The sequence below is a fragment of the Prinia subflava genome, chromosome 3 (assembly GCF_021018805.1).
Source record: "Prinia subflava isolate CZ2003 ecotype Zambia chromosome 3, Cam_Psub_1.2, whole genome shotgun sequence".
Lineage (NCBI taxonomy): Eukaryota > Metazoa > Chordata > Aves > Passeriformes > Cisticolidae > Prinia > Prinia subflava.
The window spans coordinates 5,282,818-5,303,872 of NC_086249.1; the positions used below are offsets into that span (position 1 = coordinate 5,282,818).

A 21,055-nucleotide genomic window follows, 5' to 3' on the forward strand; every position below is an offset into this window, starting at 1 on the left:
GTTGCTATCTGTGCAAATCACCCCACACTGCTGGTGATCTTCTGACCTTGTCTCCTTGGAAGGTTTCAAACCACATGGATAAACACAGTGTAGACACAAGGCACAAGCACAGGCTTAAGACAAAGGCTTACACAAATAATTCTTAAGACGCTTCCTAATCCCAGACAGTGGAACAAATGCATCATGAAGCATGTGTGTCTTCAGAAAGACCAAAGCAAGGTTCATTTGACTCAAGATGAAACCAGCAGAAACTACACACTTGATCAAGACTTCAGTTTCAATCAAAAATGTAAAAAAATAATTCTAAAATGCAAAAATATACAACTGTCTCAAGTGCTTACTAATACAAGTACTATCTGCAAACCAGACACTCACACAGCAAACTAAATAGGAAGAAAAAGAGTTACATGAACCCCTTCCAATTTTCACTATGAAGTTTCTCTACTTAGAGAGATCTTATCTTAAGGCCATGAAATAGATAAAGTATTTTAAACTACTGTAAATTGACCACAAACTTCCTTGACAGACAGAGAACAGACAAGGATTTTGATCTTGAAAATCCTATAAAAGAGTCTTATATTTGTTTCTTAAACTATTTGTTTCTCAAAACTATGAGTTTCAGATTAGTCATAAATCCAAAGCTGTTCATGGCAACAAAAAATCTTGTTTAGAGAACAGAGAGCAATAAAATACCTGTCTAGGGAAAATCCTTGCAGTGCACAGCATGAGCTATGGAAGGCCAGTCTCAAACATTAAAACTAAATAAAGAAATTGGGGTGTGAATTCTGAACAGTAAAACCAGATTTTTCCTCTTGTGCAGTATCTTCTCATTGTCTACTGTCAAAATTTTTATAAAATGAACTTCCACATTATGAAGTGATTGGTCTGGAATAGTTGCAGAAGAAAGTTTTGTGGTTTTACACATGGTTTACACTGTGTTTGCATTTACTAAATAAAGCAAATTGATTCCACACTGCATGATGTAACAATGCCAACATAGGCAAAAACACAGTTTCTTCCTTGATGAATTAATATTTATAGAGCAGTTTGTTGAGTGTGTTGCACAGGTGATACCAGTTGTGCTTGGGAGTCCTTTCTTACCTCCACAACCCCATGATGAATAGATGTGTACTGCTTCTTCTTCAGCATCACCAAAGTAATGACAATCACTGTTGCTATGACAACACCTCCCACCATTAGTCCAATGATGGCACCTTTATTCGAACCCACATCTTCAGCAAAGAACACCTACAAAAGAAAAATAAAGGAAGATGGCTAATAAAAAGATCACTGAACATCTGACTAGCCTGCCCTGCTGCCACAGCAATATAAAGACTATTGAAGCAGCAGTAATTAAATGGCACTGCGTGTCTTCCTAATTACTCAAACCTGGATCACTGTGCCACAAAGCTCTGAAAGCTGGAGAGGAGCAATCTGGGACAAATATATGGCCTGTGGGGTAGCAGTGCTGTGCTAAAGGGGGACTCAGCTCCACGTTCAGCTTCACACAGGTCTCAGCTAGTAGCTCCCTTTTTTCCTTGAGTGAGTCAAGCTAATTGCACAAGTGATAGGCTTGAGTGGAATAACCCAGGAGTACACACATTCCTTTATTTCTTTTATTGTAGTCCTTATTTTCAAAATGCTAATCATGAGTGTAGTCATAAATTTACATCTGTGTGGCCTGTTTGGACTATGAAGCATTTTTTTTGATAAAAGAGTAGTGAAGGACCTGTAGGACTACAGTGAAACTTGCACACAAGCAGCTGGGACAAAATTCTCACACCAAAGGAGATGAGCCAACAAAAGCTATCATTGATTTAAGTGACCACCAAGGAGTGCCTCAAGATTTTGCAGGGTAAACAGAATAAGCTGTATCTGCAGGATGTACTTCTGTGAGACCTAGGAGGCAACAGCTATGTGAAAACCAGAGAAAATCCGCTTGAATTTTATAGACTGATAAGGCAAAACAGAGGACAGCAAGATGCTTTCCTAGGCATATCATAAGACTGGCTTTTATAAGCTGGAGTAGGTATAAAAAAATGGGTGATTGTTTTCATTGCCCTGTTCTGTATTCAAAGAATATATCGGATTATTTCATATCTGAGCATATATTACAATCTTTTTGTCTGCATGTCAATAGCAGGCTATTATTATTATTATTAATACTGTTGTTATTATTATTACTACTTTATTATTACTTTAAATCAAAATGGGTAAAAAAGATTAAAGAATACATTACATTCACAGAACTGTACAACTACCTCATGCTGGAAGAGTAAATACTTTGACAAGTATTTACCAAAAATGCAGGAAGCAAGAAACCAGCTGAGAACTATAATCAGCTGTATAACATTTGCACTCTTTAATAAACACAACCTTCCTCAGAAAGGTATTAAAGCATGCAGTATAAATATTTATATCATTTCCAGTCACAAGCAAGAAATGTCTTAAAACAAAATTAAAAATTCACTAGAAAGTACAGACAATGGATAGTGTTGGCATAAGCCAGTGCAAAGTAGTAATTTCTTCCATGAATTTACCTGCCTAGGACTGAAGTTCTGTTAGTATACTATTTCAAGAGCACTGTGAAATGCCCCAGGTAATATACATGCACAAGCGAGGAAGGTCTTAAGCACTCCAAGACATGAAAATCAATGTACAGCTCAAATGTGAACCTCCAAAAAGGGGAAAATAAATGCAATTTCAACCCAATTCAGAGGTCTGCATGTAAAATACAGTGTGCAGCCGAATTCAAAGCAATATCCTTAGAAGATTGTTTCAGGAAATTCTGCAATGGCACAGAATGGAAGCATAGATCAAAGTGCTTTCTGTCCCTGCCTTCGAATTAACGCCACACAGAGCGGGGCATTGGACAGGACATGGTGTGTGGCAGGGAAGCAAGGCCTTGTAAGCATCAGTCCAGTGCTTGCTCAGCAATACCAGAACCCCTGCTCAGTCTCAATTGAAAAGATAACCTAGAAGACAGCTCACTAATTTTTAAATAGTGGTTGTACCTATCTGTAAAAAGTATGGCAAAAAATGCTGTGAAAAGCTGGAAAGGTCCCATTTTTAGCATGACAGATTACCACATGCAGGGACTGCAATGCCCTCCTCATCAGCTACCATGGTATGGGGAGTTCCCAGCACCTAATTCCTTGAGATGGTATCAAACCACTTATACACTAAAGGGTGCTGCAGAAAACTATGACAACCTGTGTCTAGCACACATTCCTGCAAGTTCCTTCCCTTCTACACCCTGCGCAGGTTTGCTCCCTTGCCATGTTTAACCCACCTGAGCTCAGCACGTCAGACTTCCCCGTATTAGTGCTAATGCATTTTGGATTAACTCATCAAATTGGGAATTCTCAGTTCTTGGCATCAAAGAGATGGCAGAATATCCTTTCACAGAGCGATTGTCTGGTTCAAATGCAAATTTGAGTCCCGTGTTAATTTTGATTTTCAGCACTACTTAGCTTTAAGTATGTATTAAGGAAAAAAAGCTTTCAAGTTTAATATCAGGATATTGAAAGCTATGGAACTGAAACCTCATCACATAATATACCTTTAAAAAGAACAAACAGAACAAGTTTGGCCAAAGTGTCCCTCAGGAGAAACATTGCTGTCTGGGTTCTTCATTGCTTATAAAGCAACCAAAAAAAGGCTTCTAGAAGATGCTTTTCTTACCTACAGTGCTTTTGGTTGTCATTTTTATGTTCGCAAGAAGCACAGTTCAAATGGGGAACAATATTTTCTCCTACCTACCTTTTCCCTGTTAATAATAACAACTTCATATACCTTAAGGAACAAAACACACAGATAGAGCCAAACACAAACTAAAATCTCCTCTCATCCCAAGAAGCCATTCTTGTAAAAGGTTATGCTCCATGAATACACCACTACCATCTGTTCTGATGGGAAAGGATTATATTCCTGAAATGGTGTCATTCTGTTTCTTACTGCACTGTGTTATGTGTCTCAAACTCTTCTTCTTTTCTTTTTTAAACTCAGTATTTTCCTTCCCCTGTATCCCTTGTATGATACAGAGAGACTATGAAACAGATGGACTGTGGGACAAGTACTCTCCATATAAACACATCCAGTGACATGGCAAGGACAAGTACAGTCGGAATTTCCTCTCTTGTGAAGCTCAGTGACTTTCCATCCTCTCTGGTGACACTGGCCCAGGTTTACTCTCATTGAAGAGAGAACCAGAAAAACCATAATCTTTTCACATGATAACTTTTGTTTGCATTTTCAGCGTCCACATCACTCAAGCAAAACATGGCTATAAGTGGTTCACTAGTTCAAGACTGAATCACCTTCTGAAAATGCACGCATAGAAAGCCCTGTCTGATCACTCACCAGCTTTTGATGATGAACTTCATATCCTGAGTCACGCCGGAACTCTGCATCCATCTTCACCTCAGATATCTCTTCTGTCTTAACATTGGTCAACCCAGAACCTGCAGTGCACCACAAAGACAATTCATTAAAGTCATGACTCAGACTCAGGAAGATTCTGCTTAACCCCCTTGCTGGAGAGCAGAAGGCAACAGAACCACTCACGCGGAGGAGGTGTGATGCAACGTGAAAGGGAACTGGGAGGAAAGTGAGGTATATCTGGTGTTTCAGTCCCACTGAGGTGACACAGAATGAGCTACTAAAGTTTCTCCTATGTTAAACAATCCTTAATCCTCAGCAGCTATACTGGTACAGGCATCAAAGGCTTCTAGCATGAAACACTGCATGTTGGTCCCTTGAACTAAGATGCGAGGGACCAACAGAGGCCTCCTGAAGTGGCTCACAGGCTGCACACAGATCTGCTCTGACAGCCTCTTTAGCAATGTCAAGAAAACTTGTTGTTTAGGCCAAAATCCTCCTCCTCCCTCAGCTCAGGCTGCTGTGAGGGAAAAAAAATACTCATGATGTAAGAGAACTCCAGCTATCTTATTTTCTTGCTTCCTGCATGCTTTCCGCATGCACGTACAAGTTACTAAAATATTTGTGAAGTTTACAGTTTCTATTTGTTTTCAGATTCCATACTGCTCAGATTTAATGATACTTTTCGTCTTCTCTCTGAAAGATGATAATTGTCTCTTGATTAGAAACATACAGAAAAGCAAGTGAGTATAGGTTGCAACAATTGTAATCGTACACAGTTTGCAGTCTTGTCACAGAGTCACACTCTTACGGGTGTGAAGGGGAGATGCTGCACTCATCTGGCTGGAAAGAAGGCCAAAATCTCCTCCTGGAAAATAGCCTAAGGAGAATGAGGCAGACTTAACATCAGCAGAGCACTGAATCCTGTATATGTCTATGAATCCTGAAGAGCTGGCTCTGGCTTAGAGAGAATATATGGATATTCATGGAGCTCGTATTTTCCTTCTCAGTATGCACCATTTATATTTCTTGGAGGTAAAAACACTGCAGAAGAATGGTGTTTATGAGATGTTTTTTCCTCCCTCTACTGAATACAATAAGAACAAACCAGTTCATATTCCTTGTTCATATTTATTTAAGCATTTTCTCATCCCCAACTCCTCTCTCCAAGGCTTAATTCTTAGAATCTTGTGCTGAACTTAAGTTTCGATGAAGAGCAAGAACCTCTTTTAAAATTGTCAACACTACAGATTGCTCCTGTGCTCCACTGTTTCGCTGGACTCTCAGTAATAATTCCTTAAGACTTCCATGTGCCAATGAGCTCCACAGTCTAAAATAGCACTCAATACAATAATTTTTAATTTTTTAAATTGCCTTTGAATGTGTAACTTCTTTTTTTCATTAAGTGGTGATTTATTTTTGAATTATGAACCAGCAAGAATAGATCTTCCCAAGAATTTCTCTGGACTCTAAGGTTTTGATCTTTATTTTCATAGGAAACCATGCAAAAGAAGAGAACAAGAATCACCTTCATTGTATAAAGAATTTATGGTTATTTTCGTGAAGAGTCTAACTGTCCCATAAATTTTACCTTTTTTTTTTAAGGAATCAAGCACTTCAACCCCTCAAAATTCTTTATCAAGTTCCTGATTTTTGATGCTACATCACAGTATTGACACTAAAATATTATGACATTTATACATGGGAGACCATTTTTAAATGCAAGAACTGTAAAGTACTTAAGGAATTGCAGTCTGAAGAGGCGGCCGCTCCCAGCTGCTCACCAATTGTCCATGGCCACTCACAGCCCTCACAGATACCCTGGCCAAAGAACCACAGGAAAATTCCCCCAAGGCAAAGGCCTGAGGAACCGCACAACTTGGCTGCTACAGCTGGCAAATCCACTGAAGCTATAAATATTGATTAGAACATATCCACACATATAAATCAGTGAAGCATCTGCTTGTCTTTTGTTGTGGGAAGTCCTACCTCTGAAAACTCTTAGAGGTCACTGGAGGAGTTAGGAATCATGTGGGAAACAGTGATTCTGCTTGGAGTGAATCTGGATTTCCAAAAAGCTTTTGAGAAGGCCCCTGATCAAAGCTCTGGCAGAAGCTAAGATGCCAAGGACTAGAAGGGAAAGTCCTACGTGACTTTCCATAACTGACTAAGAGAAAGGAAATCAAGTGTAAATACACATCTGTTTTTCACAATAAAGGAACATTACCAGTGGGCCCCATAAGGATCTGTGCTGTGCTGCTTGTCAAGTGAACTGGATAAGACAGTGAATAGTGACATGACAAAGTTTACTGACAAAAAAAAAAAAAAAAGAAAAAAGAAAAAAAGAAAAAAAGAAAAAAAAGAAAAAAGGAGGATAGTCCAAGTAAAACCAGTTGTAAAGAACTGCAGAAGGATCTTACAAATTCCAGGAGCACAATAAAAGGAAATTATATTCCATGTTGATAAAATGCAAAGTGCTGCCAGTGGGGGTACACAGCCCTAACTATAAAGACTCTGATTTAGCTCTGTTCCACCCAGGACAGAGACTCTGCAGTCACAGTGGGTAATTCTGTGGGCACTTGGCTCAGTAGCAGTCAAAAAGGCAAAGAGAAAGGTAGGAGCCATTATGAGAAAACAGAAAACATTGTTACACCACTGTATAAATGATGCATGCTCATTTTAAATCTGGCTATTTGTTCTGGTTGCCTCACCTCACACAAAGGCAGAAGAACTACAAAAGATATCATGCAGGGAGCCAGATGATCACAGGTATGGAATGGTTTCTCTCCACAAAGGACTGAAAGTGTGAGTCCTCAGACTGGAAGAGGCAAAGGAGGTGAAATGCAACAGGGTGTGTGACTGTGAATGACAAGGGGAAAGTCTACAGGAAGTGGTCATTCATTAGTTCTCCTAGGAAATACAGGAGACTGACACGGCTATGATACTGCAGATTGAAAAGTAACACAAGGAAGTGTGTGTATGTATATATACAATTCAGTAAAATGCAAAATTGGACCGTGGATCTCATTGGCACAAATCACAAGGATGTTCAAAATACAAAAGAACAAATGCAAAGAAGAAAGGTTCCTTCAGGGCTATTTAAACACAATGGTGAAAATACAGTTTTCACCCCTGGAACCTATCAAATGCTAGCTGCCAAATGCTCAGTGGATGTGCCAGGGAATAAGGCAGAGGTGAAATCTGTACATATTCTGTTTGTACCACTGCTAGAGGTAGGAAAATGGACATGAGCATTTCTGTTCTTGGGATCTGACCACTTGTACTGAAAGCAAAGCTGCAACAGCTGAGTTTGTGGGTCATTGTCAGTGTCTGTTCAACAGTCAAACGCCATAGGGAGGAGTTACAGCAGCATTTCAGAGGCAGAAGAGGTCATATCAACAGGCATCAGAGAGTTATAAGTTCACCAGTAGTCTCAGCTGCTAGAAAAATGCAGGCTCCAGCTTCCCTAGAGCAACATTAATTTGGTTCCCTTCCCGCCTCCCATTCTAATCAAACAGTGGCATGGGAGCCACACTTTCAGCATGTAGCAAGTTAAACCACATGTTTTTGCCTTGAGATCAGGCCGAAATTTTTTGGTTTGGGCCAAATGACCAAGGCCCTACAAAAATCCCATGGAATCTGAACACAAGGTAGGATCTGATATTAAGAAGTTAATGATGTTAAGACTTGCTGAAACTTTTTTTTGGCAATTTGCATCAGAAAAAGGTCAGAAACAGAGAAATCTTTCTTTTTAGCTGTTGCACTAACAAACGTGATAGCAACTTTTTCTTTCCTTCTATCTCCCTTACAAGTGAGGAAAAGACTTCAACTAGGGTAAACCGCCGGTCTTCTGCAAATAACTGATTATATAGCAAGGAGAAGTATGACATTACACTGGAATCAATTAAATACCTGGTATGAGATAGAAATATACATGGGGTTACATGTGCCTTTCCACAGTGTTATAGAATTGAGACTTTTGGTTGAAGAGATTCTCTTTATTACCAGTTTATTCACTTTAGTGTCCTGGTGACCACACATTTAGACTTGCATGCTAAAATCAAAGATATACTTTTCAAGGGTAGTAACTGAAGAAGGAAAATCTTCAGGGTTTTTCTAAAACTTTAATCAGACATGAGATGCAAATAGTCAAGGGATTCCTAATGCCTCTTTACCCTTGCACTGAAGACAAGCACATAAAGAACAGTTCTCTCTCTGACGAGAACTTTAATCCTGGCCTTGGAAAAAATGATGTTTTTTCACTACCAATTCTAAAATACACAACCCAAACACAAAAGCCAATATACAAGATGAAAAGTGAGAGCAATAGCCTCACTGCAAATTCACAAATACTGATAATTGCTACCAGTTTTCTTCTAAATTACATACCATCTTTAGGGAGCTGCACTCCTAATCACTTCAGTTTAAAAATGCTTCAATTCAGCTGGCAAATACATTAACTTACAGCTCTGTAGAAAAACTGACAAAACTACTTTGTTATAAAAACAATGGGCTTAAAAGCTTCTAGTGAAATGCAACAGAATGAGCTAACTATGAAGAATGCTTTATCAATATTGCTTTAATTAGCAGTATTAACTGCTTTTATATATACATGTGTACACATGCATGTGTGCACACATACATTTCCAAACACCAAAAAATGGAAAGCATGAAACCCTTATTCTTCCTTGCCCTGAAGGGAAAAAGAATCATATGGAGTGAAAAATTACTCATATGAAATAAAAACCAAGTAGCTGCTTTGGGGAATACTTTATACTAACATCGATAAGCTTCTGTGTTTGTGTAAATATATATTTATGCTTTCAGAAGACTAAAAAAAGAGGTTACAGTGAATCCCACCAAGGATATAATTAGGTGCACATTATCTACCATACTGCCTGCAATTACTTAATCTACTGGTTACATAAACAGCTAGAAAGGTTTTGTGATACTGTTTTGCACAGATCTAAGACAGTGTTAGCTGTGTGTGAAGTTAAATCTAGAGTTAAAAATTAAATCTCCAAGTGAAGCACAGTTGAAACAACTAGGCCTGGGTGGTAGCTACACAGAGAAAACCAAGGTAGCAGTTAGAGTGACTGCGGTACTGACTGCGTTCAGGAAAACATTCAGCTCCTTGTCCATGTGCTTAAGCCATGGCAAGAAGAAGAAAGGAGTTGTTGAATCACGTGTGGCAAACAGCTTTATTTGGGTTAAGCTTCACTGAAGATAAAAAGGGTAGAAGGGAAGGAATGCAGTCTTTGAACAACCCCCAGGGTAGAGAGCTGCCTGTTCTAACTAGAAGTTCAACTATTACTTCCATATGACTCCGTGACTTTGTGCAGGTCATTTGATTTTGAAATGAAAGAAGAATGAACATTGTAAATTCATAAAGATGAAAATGAAGATTATATACTGTTATATTATATATATATTATATATTGCATACAGGTAGAGATAAAAGAAAGGCCTTATAAAATTGTGGTTTAAGGCCTGCTACTTCGGCTAAGTGCAGTTAGGCTGTTAATCCCCATGAGAAAGAATCAGAAGAATGAGAATCAGTTTGCATAACAACCTATTCTTGTAGAGGAAAACAAGGGGCACCTGTAACAACAAAAGATTTGTCTCATGAGAATCCACAAAGAAAAATGTAAACACCTGTGGAAAGAGAAAGTCTTAGGACATACACACACAGGCACCTTCTAACCAATGGAGTGAGTGGCAAAAAAGTTACTAGCCAATTAGAGTCAAACACGAGCTATAATGTATAAATATAGTATATAATATAATATACATTATAGTAATTGTCACATCAATTTATATATTATACAACAAATATAATGTATAAATATGAACTTTATGAATAAAGAATTGGTTTTCCTGCATAAAGAAATTGAGTCCCATCTGCTTGTTACTGCAACAATATGCTCTTTTTTTTATAAGGATAACTGCAATATCTTTGAGGGATATGCACTTTTAGGACTGCATGGAACTAAAACTTTCTGGTTTCTCCTAAGATGTCAGTGAATGCTAGTTCACTTTTACTTCATGGATGACAAAGGGGCTCAAACTGAAGAAAGCAGAAAATAAGTGCAATAAAAAGTGTTACCTTTTTTACAAAATAATCTCATTGGAACAGAGTCTAAAATAATTGTTTCTCAGAATACATGTGTGTAGAAATGAATAATCAAAACAAGTAAAATCTGGTTTGATAATCTGGCATGTCAATCCAGATGCTGTGCATATACACCTATAACTGCATTCACAGTTAGCAACGATCTCATTCATAGACAAACCAAAACAATCTAATGGAAAAAAATTATTAATGATTTTTATTTGGTAGCTGCAGTTTGTTTAAAGCAACTGTATTGAACTATCATCACAAACACAGGAAAAAAGAATGCTGGCAGTTACTGGTAAGAAAATCATAAATAATTAGCTAAGCTGCTCTATGCCCTCACCTCATACAGACTGCATCATATGTGCTAATGATTCCACAGAACAGCCATTAGGCTTACAGAGCCTCTGTATGAGGGAAAAAATGTAATAAAGATAAACATGTCATGATTTATGAGCAGAAGGGCCAACGACACAGAAGCAGCTTTATGTGCAACGTTTCATCAAAATAATTAAATGTTTGAAAAATTATCAACTAATAAAGAGCTGGAATAATGCAAAAAAACCACCAACAAGTCCAAACTATACTACATGGAAGAAAGTAACATACTTAATAGCATAAAATCCTTGCATTGTGAATTATGGGCATCCTGTAATTGATGTATTACAGCTGTGAGTATATACTTACAACTGCAACTCTGCAACAGATGAAAATACGATCTGCCCTGAACAGAGCATTTGTTGTTTTTCACCGCAAATTACAGAAAATATGCTAATACCAAGCAAAGTCCCTGCTAATGGCACATTTTCTAATCTGCGCTCAATTTCCGCAGATCAGACCTGCTGAATTAACATGAGTAAAACAAGCTTGCTCATGACCATCTAGAGATGTTTTTATATGTATTTTTATGTGTATATATCTCTGTGTACATGCACACGCACACACACAAAGAAAAAGTTACTAATAACAGATACTCAAAATTCAGTTGCAAGAAATTCAGTGTTCATCATGAAAAAGTGCAGGAGCACAGGAGAGAAGGAAGCACTCCTGAGTAAGTTTTACAGTGAGGTTATCAAGGAAAGAGGTACTCATTCTATCTGAAGTTCTTCCTATGGAAGTTCTCTGGACTGGAATCTTCTAACATCTCCCTGTATAAAGCAATTTATAAATAGCAAGGAATATGTCATAAATCTGTTACAATTTTGTGCTGTATTAAAAAATAGCTCACTGATGACTACTTAGTACCTCTAGATATTTTTCTCCCTTTGACTTTTTACCATCTCATTTACTTCCTTTTTAGGAGGGAGATGATAAGGAATGGTTTTATAGACATAATTTTTATTCTTGTTTGCCCATTTGTGAAATAGGCAGGGGAAGGACAGTAAGTTAAGGCACGAGAGTCTTTTTCAAATGCCTGTGTAAATTACACAGATGTTTTATCCATACTAGAAAATGGGGTTGATTGATCCAAACAATATTCTTTCTCTAGAACTGATGTTGATAAGATTCCAATTCAAGCTGTAACTGCAGACAGCCAAGGTGTTTCACAGCAGAGGTGGAGGTTTAGACAACTGGCATAAATTTCAACAAATGCTTTAAACTTGGTCTTTACTCAAACTTTTCTACTCTGTGGACTGGACAACTCCTTACTTTTTCTGATTTGACTCACAGACTTCATTTTTTGAAAGAAAATGATGTGGCGAAGAAAAAAGATCCTAGGTATCACAAATACTACTACCACCTAAATACTTGTTGGACCTAATGATCATTGAGGTCCCCTTTCAACCCAGTATTCTATGAGTCTGTGACTCTATTCTGTACTGTGACCAAACTCTCTCTCTTTTAAGAAAGTGACAAAGATTATCTGCATGATTTTGATCTGCCTGTAAGAAAAACATACTGAACATTATAAGAATGTTGTGTGAGCAAGGAGTAAGTAAAATGGGAGAGAGAAAAAAGGACACCCATTTGCATGTTTGTCTTAGTCCTTTCAGAGCTCATTTTTTTCAAGAAATTCAAACAGCTACAAAACATTCATTCATTCTGCTGCAGGCTTACAGTGTTGCAAGCTAACATGACACCAATATTTTCATTCTGAAGAAGCAGGTCACTCGAGCCAAGAAAGTAGAAACATCCACTGGAAAGTCAGGCCCACAGAAAGGGCAAACCTTTCAGAAAACCAACAAGAAGCTGGGCAATTAAAAAGTCACGAGCAGCTGGGTGTATTAATCTGCAGGTCTTTCAATTAATACTTTTTCACTCTAGAATAATCTATTTTTTTTAGATTTTTTTTCTTTGATAATAGCCTCAAACTGTAAAAACAGACTATCCCAAAAGGACAGTTACCGCATAAAAAATATTTATTTTCCTTTTTGAACCTTTAATATACAAAGTTTATTTTTAATGAGCAAGTAAAGTAAAACCGTTTTAAAGCACACATGTTTAAACTATCAGAATCCCTTCTGTACTTCACAGTTTAAATAAACACCCATTTGCTTTCCTCTATTCCTAGTTCATGAAGATATTTAGATGGGAATAATTTTCTCTGTTAAACTGAAATTTTGTCACACATAAATTGCTTTTGAAGAATGATGAAAACCCACATGGACATTTATAGACAGAATCTGTATCAGTAATAAAAACTTTTTCTAAATCTGTAAATGGTGATTAAAGACATAGGGAAGTTAAGCACTACTTTTGCACTTTAGCAGAACATTGAGGAAATATCCCATGCGATTTTCACAGTGGAAAACTTACAGCATCTTCCATCTGCCAAATCCATAATGGTCAGATGATTAAATATTTTTTACCTATCCTTAGTAGTCTATCATACACATTCACCAAGATGATTCATGACTTATTGTCATTAGGCCTATAGACTTTATTACTACTTGTATCACCACAACCAACAAGGTGCTCTGATGCAGTCAAGTAAAACATAGTTTCACTCTGAAACTACAGAGTGGCAGTGAGAGAAAATCCTTTCTCCAGGAAAGGGACACTAGGGTTTTCTGAGATCTGTGTCTATTATGAGGGAACAGAAGCAAGGAAGAAATAACCTGCAGTAATAAATATAGGCCTCATAACAGGAAATTTTTCAAGAGGACTGAAATTAAAATTGTGAATATTAACAGATTTTAATATTTTAAGAAATCTGCTAGACTGAATTAATATTACAAAATTTGGATTAAACCATATGCATGTTTCATCTGTGATATTTCTACTGCTTCTGGGGAAGAAGGTAGATAATGCAGTACTGGAGGGATTTTTCCCTGATCCCAAGATTTTTGTCATTGTAGCTCTGTACCAGTTTCCAGGCTCTCTTCATGGACTGAATTAAGACTCTAAACACAAGTTAAGATGTCCAACTCATAAAACAGTGCTAGGAGCACACTACCTGGCGAGTTCTGACAAAAACCCCAATTGTTGCAACATATGAGCTTATTTTCCCTCCCACTGTAGCAATTTCTGTAGTTGCTAAACACGGGTGAGTTAAGATTTACAAGCACTAGGAAGGTGCTGTCCATGATGCTATCTAATGGATGTTTGGAAGACAAGATAAAGGGAAAAAGGATACAGACTGATCACTTTAATCTGATCTGAAGGAAGAAAATACAGTAATGATGTGACATTGAAATAATCCTGGCCCTAAAATATAGTCTCACTACACTGAAGAGTCAGAGTGGCCTCTTCTGAAATAAAAAGCTGTTCCCTCTCAATGGCTTTAACAGTTTCAGGTAATTCTGAACAAAAACAGTGGAAAAACAACCCCAAAAGTAAAAAAAAAATTAGTATGAAAAGCTAAAATAATTTTTCCTTTTGGAAACTGGAATTGTCCCATTTTAACTTTTCCAAACACTTGCAGCCTAACTCAACCTAGTGAACTGCTATTGTTCTGAAATCAATATAAAGACAGAGGTACCTACAGAGGAGAAACAATCACCCTAGTCTGTCCTAGAATGGAATGAATAGCTGTGTCCTCAGGGAATCCAGAGGGATAATACTGATTTTTAGGTATTTGGAGGTAAGTAAGTTAAGTACCACAGCAAAAAATATCTAGTCCCCCTGCAGTTCTGAAGCTGTATGCATTAATTCTTCACTAGCCCTGCTCAGTCTACATAAAGGATTTGACATTTCTATTATACATTCCCAAATTAGAAGTAGTGTCTGTATGAAGGGGTACCAACTTTACCATCTCCTGCACTTGCCAAAGTGTTATTTCTGGAACGGATGAGACCTTTGATACAAACCAGTTCTGGGTCTGGGACCCAATCCCGCTGCAAGCATACATTCCAAACGCCCTCAACATGGACACCACTCACACAGGGAATATTTGTGAGGGAATGATGCTTTCATCATTCATGGAAGAGCATTCAATTTTGTGAGAGGGGTACACCACACAAAGGTAAGTAATTTCAGCTCCAGCAGACCACATGCATGCCAGAAAAAGACAGGTTAGGTAAAAGCCATGCAAGTCATATACCTGGTCGTGTGGTGAGTCCTCTGTCTGCAGCTGGGCGGGCATCAACGGGCTCAACTAGGCAAGTGCAGAAAAGAAACAAAAGAGCAAACAGAAATAAAAAAAACCAACTCAAAATTACAAAGTCACGGGCTCTTCTGTTGGGACAGTTCAGTAGAGACATACTGCTTTAAGATACCAAAGCAACAACTTGAAAATATCTGCCTTCAGTTAATCCTGCAAGTAGATGGAATGGATGGGTAAGACATCACAAGGACAGCTTCAGAGTTGAGGCATCATTTTTACATCATATTCTGGTTACTGCTACAAGTCAGAAACCATTAAGACTAAAGAATTTCTATTAATAGAACAAAAACACATTCATTACATGCAAACTTCTCCTGATTGTCTGATCAGAATGGACATGATGAGTTCCTGCAGCTGCTCTATAATCAATATTGACTTCAAAGCCTCCTGAATCCCTCCTTTTTTTCAACAGGGATTCTTTACAGCAACAGCTATAACATTTAAAAAAGTAAAGTTCATTTTGAAAATACAATCAATATTCCTACATGTTCTGATTTGTGAACACCATATTCCAGTTTTTGGAAGGAAAACAAAGAAGAAACACAAATTCCTATCCAAATGTGTGTCATATACACTTTTACAAGACTGTTTGATTACCTTACTAAGGTTTTATCAGCTGAAACCTAAGTTGATGGAGCTCACTAGCACTAATAGAAAAACAGGATTTGCAAGATGTAGAGCTTTTTGAGTCACTGCCAACTACCTCAGTAAGTTCAAACATACTGGAAATGTTTATTAAAAGATACAGATTTTTACCCCTCTTTTTTGGTTGTTTCTCTCTTTTGGTCCAGTTGTGTTGCCTTCCTTATCTACCGAATCTTTGACAGTGTCAAAGAACTTAAATGCAGAAATGAAGTGTTACATTGCTCCTTAGAATTCAGAGTTTTTAACATTTATTTATTCTTATTCATTTGAGTTTCTGGTTTTGTGTCTGAGCCTTTATCAGCAGTGAGATGCAGTAACACAGGAAGTCTGACAGCCGCACAGTTTTCAATCAAGAAGAACTGGTCATCAGAAAGCCACACAAACCTGATGATACTGTTGATTTGAGCAATGGAACTGCCCATCTTCTCAGGAAGTCTGTGTCACTGGCTTAGTGTTCCTGGGGGTTTGACAAACAACCTGCCATGCCCATCAGAACCTGCGTGGCTCCCATGTTCTTTGCACACAGGAGATGACTGCATGAGCTTCTGCTTCTGAATAAAACTCAGTAACTCAGCTTTAGAGTAGCTGCAGATTAAAAGCACATCAGCACATCTGACTCACTTGTGTCTCCAGGAAGGCAGACTTCCACAGAGCTTGCTGGCCCAGTGCTGCAGAGGCACTTTCCTTCACAGCAGTTCAGCGTGGCGCTAGCATACCATGTAATTGTTTTCCTTATATAGCGTTATACAAAAAGCAATTTCCATCCTTAACTAAAAACTACAGTTTTGAGTATTTTCCTATTTGTGTCTTCTGCTAGCTTTTTCAATATTGTCAGCGCCAACGCTCAGGTGTGTCAGCAGTAATTTTCAGTGGCAAGGACCCAGGGGAAGAAATAACCATGAGCAAAACATTATCCAAACTGCTCTTGCAGACCCCTCCTCTGTTACCCTGGCCCCCACATCCTCCCTAGAAGGCTGAGGGCTTTTTTCCCCTCCTCTCTGTAATCCTACATGACAACAGCTATGGAGAACTGAGAAGCCTGTACATAGCAACAAAAATGGGAGCAGGTGAAGGAGAAAAGGACAAAAGAAGTTTCTGTTGTACAGTAGCATGGACCTGACCTCAGAGTATTTGTGTTAGGTGAAAGTATCAGTAATGAATGATTCTTGTCATCTATAGTTTTGGAACTCCTTAACAGTGGGGAAAGGCTGGGCCACTGGCACTTTTCATAACTGACATATTTCATAACTGACACAGACGTGGTCAAGGTCACAAACCAGCTTCAGGGCAAAAACTGGAGGCAAATGATAAAAGCCAAGCGTCTTCCAAAGCAGATTGTGATGCCAGGCAACATGATACAAAGAAAGGCTGGTTTCTGGAGAACCCTGAGCTACAACCTTTTGAATTTCAGTTGGATTTTAAAACCTTCTTGCTCTGCCCCAGTACTGATATATGCACAAACTGCAGTGAACTCTGAAAATCTTGTCCGTGGGTCTTCTCAGTGCTTGCCCTCATATGCTGGTTTTGCATTAAATTGATTTTAGCGAGGAGGAAAAACGCCAGCACTGAAGTAATTCTGTGCAGGAAACTGTTAACAGCTTCCCCTGTCCTTGGAAAGCCAATAGCTGGCTGCCTCTGACAAATGACACACTGCTAAGCCAGTTGGAGAAGCTGGGGAACTCCTCTATGATAACATATTTAAGAATGAAAAACTGCACAAGTTCTCTTCTGTTTCCTGCTTTTGGAGGGATGTCCAGTGGGGAGCTGCCCTGGCGTGGCTGCCAAGATCCCATCAGGCCCTGGCATGGTCCAGCCACCAAGATCCCACTGGGGGGGACCATCCTGGTGCCACCAAGCCACGCGGCCGCTGCCACCTTGGCCCAGCCAGCGATAGACTTTGCGTGGCTGTCTGCTTCTAACCTGCCACGCTGCAAACAAAGGGACAAAAACGGCAGAAGCTTTTCTTTTCTCACTGTCCTGCATGAAGAAAGCCACAGAGTGGAAGAGTGGAGCTGACAGCTGTGGCTTGTGCAGTGCTGGGGAGATCACCCGACTAACAGAGAGAAAAGCACAATGAGCGCTTCCCCTGATTTGTGGAGCCAGCATAAGATCTACTTTTCAGAACTCCACTTGAGAACAGATGAACCTACAGACACCAATCTTCTCCCGAGTCAGACAGAAGGGAAAGAGGGGACACCTGAGGAGAACAACATGGTGATACCAGGTCAGTTCAGAAGGGGGAAGGGAAGGAGGAGACGCTCCGAGCATCGGAGCTGAAAATCTTCTGCAAGCCATGATGAGGACTATAAAAAAACAGTTCCCCTGTAATTCATGAAGCATATGGGGAGATGTAGCATTCACCCACACAGCCCATGAGAACTGGAGAATGTCAGTGTTGAAAAGCTGTGATCTGACTTGAACAGAGAGACAGAGAGAACTTTTGCTTCCAGAGATTGAAGAAGAGGACTCTTTGCTCTAATACTAGAACAGCTCATCCTTAAAAACTATACCCTATAAGCTGAAATGGCCCATGAAAGCAGTTGTGGGAAGACTGCAAGATGCGGGAGGGATTTCACAATGCAAACAGTGTTCTTCCACGCAGACTGTTAACTGTGAAAATTGGAACCCTGCTGGAAGAGTTTACAGGGAGCTACTTCCCATGGGAAAGACTCCATAGCACAGCAGGGGAGACTCCTCTCTCTGAGTGAATTGAAGAAAGATTCTTTTTAGAAGTGATAAACTGACTCAGAATCCCAGGTTTTGTCTCTTTGCGTCGTTGGTGGGAAGGAAAGAGGAGTTGGGGGCAGGAAGGTGTTCTAAGGGTTTATTTTGGTTCTTCTCATTCTTCTTTTACTTCTTTTAATAAAGTTTTCTTTATACCTTTTAAAGTTTTGAGCCTGTCTTGCCCTAAAGTATTTTCTCCTAATCCTTATCTCAACCCCATGAGCTTTATTTTAACTGACTTTTTTCTCCTCCTCTGCTCAGTTATAGCAGAGGAAGATGAATAGTTGATTTTTGTGAGTGCACTGGTGTTTGCCCCGTGGTCAACCCACTACCTCACTGGACCACATCATCACAACAGCTAATGAAGGGGGGAGAAACTGAAACCTACTGCAGCATTTATCAATAATCAAAACCCAAATATGTACTCTGTGTGTTATTATAAAAAGTGCATTCATTTTGATGCTCCAGAATTATATTTCTTTTTAACATACTTCCACGTGCACAGAAATAAGACTGAAAATGCATTGTCCAAATAGACTCATCAAACTCAAATGGTACATGTTTATTTACACTGACTACTCAGGCTTCATAGAGGCCACAATTCCCACTTTTACCTAATACTAATACATCTCAGAAGAGCAAAAGAGAACATGTTTAGTTCTCTTCTCAAAAGTAAAAGAAAAGGACATAAAAAGTGGTACAAACCAGCAGGTGAGGAACCCTATGTGATTCTCACTTACCAAGAATATTGCTTAAGGGAGGAACTGCACAAATCATAAGGATAACACAGTACATTTACAGGAATCTCACTTTAGATAAATACCAGATATAGACATTAAGGCTCCCTGTAACCAGCAAGCTAAAATACACAGGGTAAACCATCAAATCCAGTTAGTCACTGGCAAAATGCCCACAGGGCAGTGTTACAGCTTCACAGCTGTTGGGGGTTTGTTCGGGGTCACCTCTGAAGATGCATTTTGCATTGCTGAAATAGTTTCCTGACATTTTTCATGGTGCCTCTGTAAAGTTCTCAGAAAGTGTTTTCTTTGTTAACCTAATTTGTGTCGCAGCATGCTGGACATCCATACATGTCAGTATATTACATGTATTACATACAGTATATATTACTGTATTACATACAGTATATTACATGATGTTTCAGATTAACTTCTGTTGACACTTCCAGGGAAACCACCCCTGGGAAAAACAAGTGAGAATACAGTTGCAGAAAATACTGAGTTATGATAGATTTTCAAAGTCTATTTATTTTTAGACTATTTTTCACTTACTTGTCAGTAAAAGCAATTCTAGGAAAATAAACTATTTGCATAAAACCTGTTCTTTAAAACACACAGTTTACATTGGGAAATTTCAAATGGAATTATGAAACCTGAAGATTACATGGCAATATACCAATCCAATACATTATTAATATCTCTGGGTGAAACCTGGGATTAGATCATGGCCATGGAAGGAAACAGGCATGGGAACTAATAACGAATTTTGGGGGGAAGGTTATGGTATTTTAACCATCAGCTATCACAGGAAAAAAAAAAGAGAAGAAGAAAATTAGGTCAATTGTTATCAGTTTCTTGCTACTTTGAAGCCATATTATAAGAAGACGGAATGTATTTTTGGAAGCAAGGTAGTCAAAGCCTGAAGTAAGACCACTATCAAAGAAGAAAACAGGCATGGGAAGTGAAGACAAACGGCACTGTCAGTCCCGGGATTCTGGAACAGCAAGGTGGGAGACAAACACAAAGGAAAAAAATAAAGCTGTGAAATTCCCCTTTGATGCTATGGGTGGGCAAAGGTGTAGAAACGGTCTCTAAAGAAAGAAGGTATTCTTGGCATGACCATATTAAGAACATTGTGGTTTGGGTAGAGGACAGAGAAGTGTAAGGGGAAACAAGGACTTGAAAAGGTTCAAGTCACCAAATGATTTCCCTTCTAACTGTGCATACTTGAACAACTATAATGGTTGGCCTAAGTGAACTGACAGCTGCAACCAGTTCATGATAAATACAATACAATCCTGGTACAAAAAACCTAAAATTAAACCCCAACAACTTGAAGGCATGAAAGAATAAGTGCTGCAGCAAAACACATACTGCATTAAAACACACAGGCCTAATAATTAAGTATTCCAGGCAGGAGAGTTTTTGTTTCTCATCTGCTGCCATACATTTGAAAAGGAGAACCATGCTCAGTATAGTTGCCTGTGGGAACTCAGTGTCACTTTGAAGTACCTTTCATTATTAGATTCTGATCTTAGACAGGTTTCTGAAGGAAAAACACCCTTGTGTGATTAAACTATGGGTATGTCTAGGGGTGCCTGTCTACCTAATAATTTCTAAACCAGGTGACTGAAATCAAAATATTTTGAAAGCCAAGAGGACAGACATCAAGTTTTCATGTTTTCATGTTTTATGAAAGCAGGCAACAGGTATAGAAACTGATGCCCTGGATGCCTCACTACAGAAAAAACTGAAGCAAGAGCTGCAGTTGAAAATTTCTGCAGGACAGACATGAGCCAGACTGTGACTGCTACTGGCAGACAGCCTTGATACGTGCACTAGGGTTAGAGCAAGCTGCAGTTCCGTTCCCAAGAAAATGAGGTTCAGCCTGCCAGCCTGTGAACAATT

The 21,055-nt window shown here is 38.8% G+C and overlaps 1 protein-coding gene across 4 annotated transcripts in view; it reads right to left on the reverse strand.

Moving 5' to 3' along the window:
- APP (amyloid beta precursor protein) overlaps window positions 1-21,055 on the reverse strand; it is a 212,843-nt gene that overhangs the window by 6,818 nt on the left and 184,970 nt on the right. For 2 of the 4 annotated variants that reach the window (XM_063393854.1, XM_063393852.1), the window contains 3 exons: window positions 14,979-15,032; window positions 4,363-4,463; window positions 1,102-1,248 (listed from right to left, as the gene is read on the reverse strand). In XM_063393854.1, coding sequence (XP_063249924.1) covers window positions 1,102-1,248; window positions 4,363-4,463; window positions 14,979-15,032 — 302 coding nt within the window. The remainder of the gene's footprint in view (window positions 1-1,101; window positions 1,249-4,362; window positions 4,464-14,978; window positions 15,033-21,055) is intronic. The other 2 variants (XM_063393855.1, XM_063393853.1) reach the window with 1 other exon arrangement.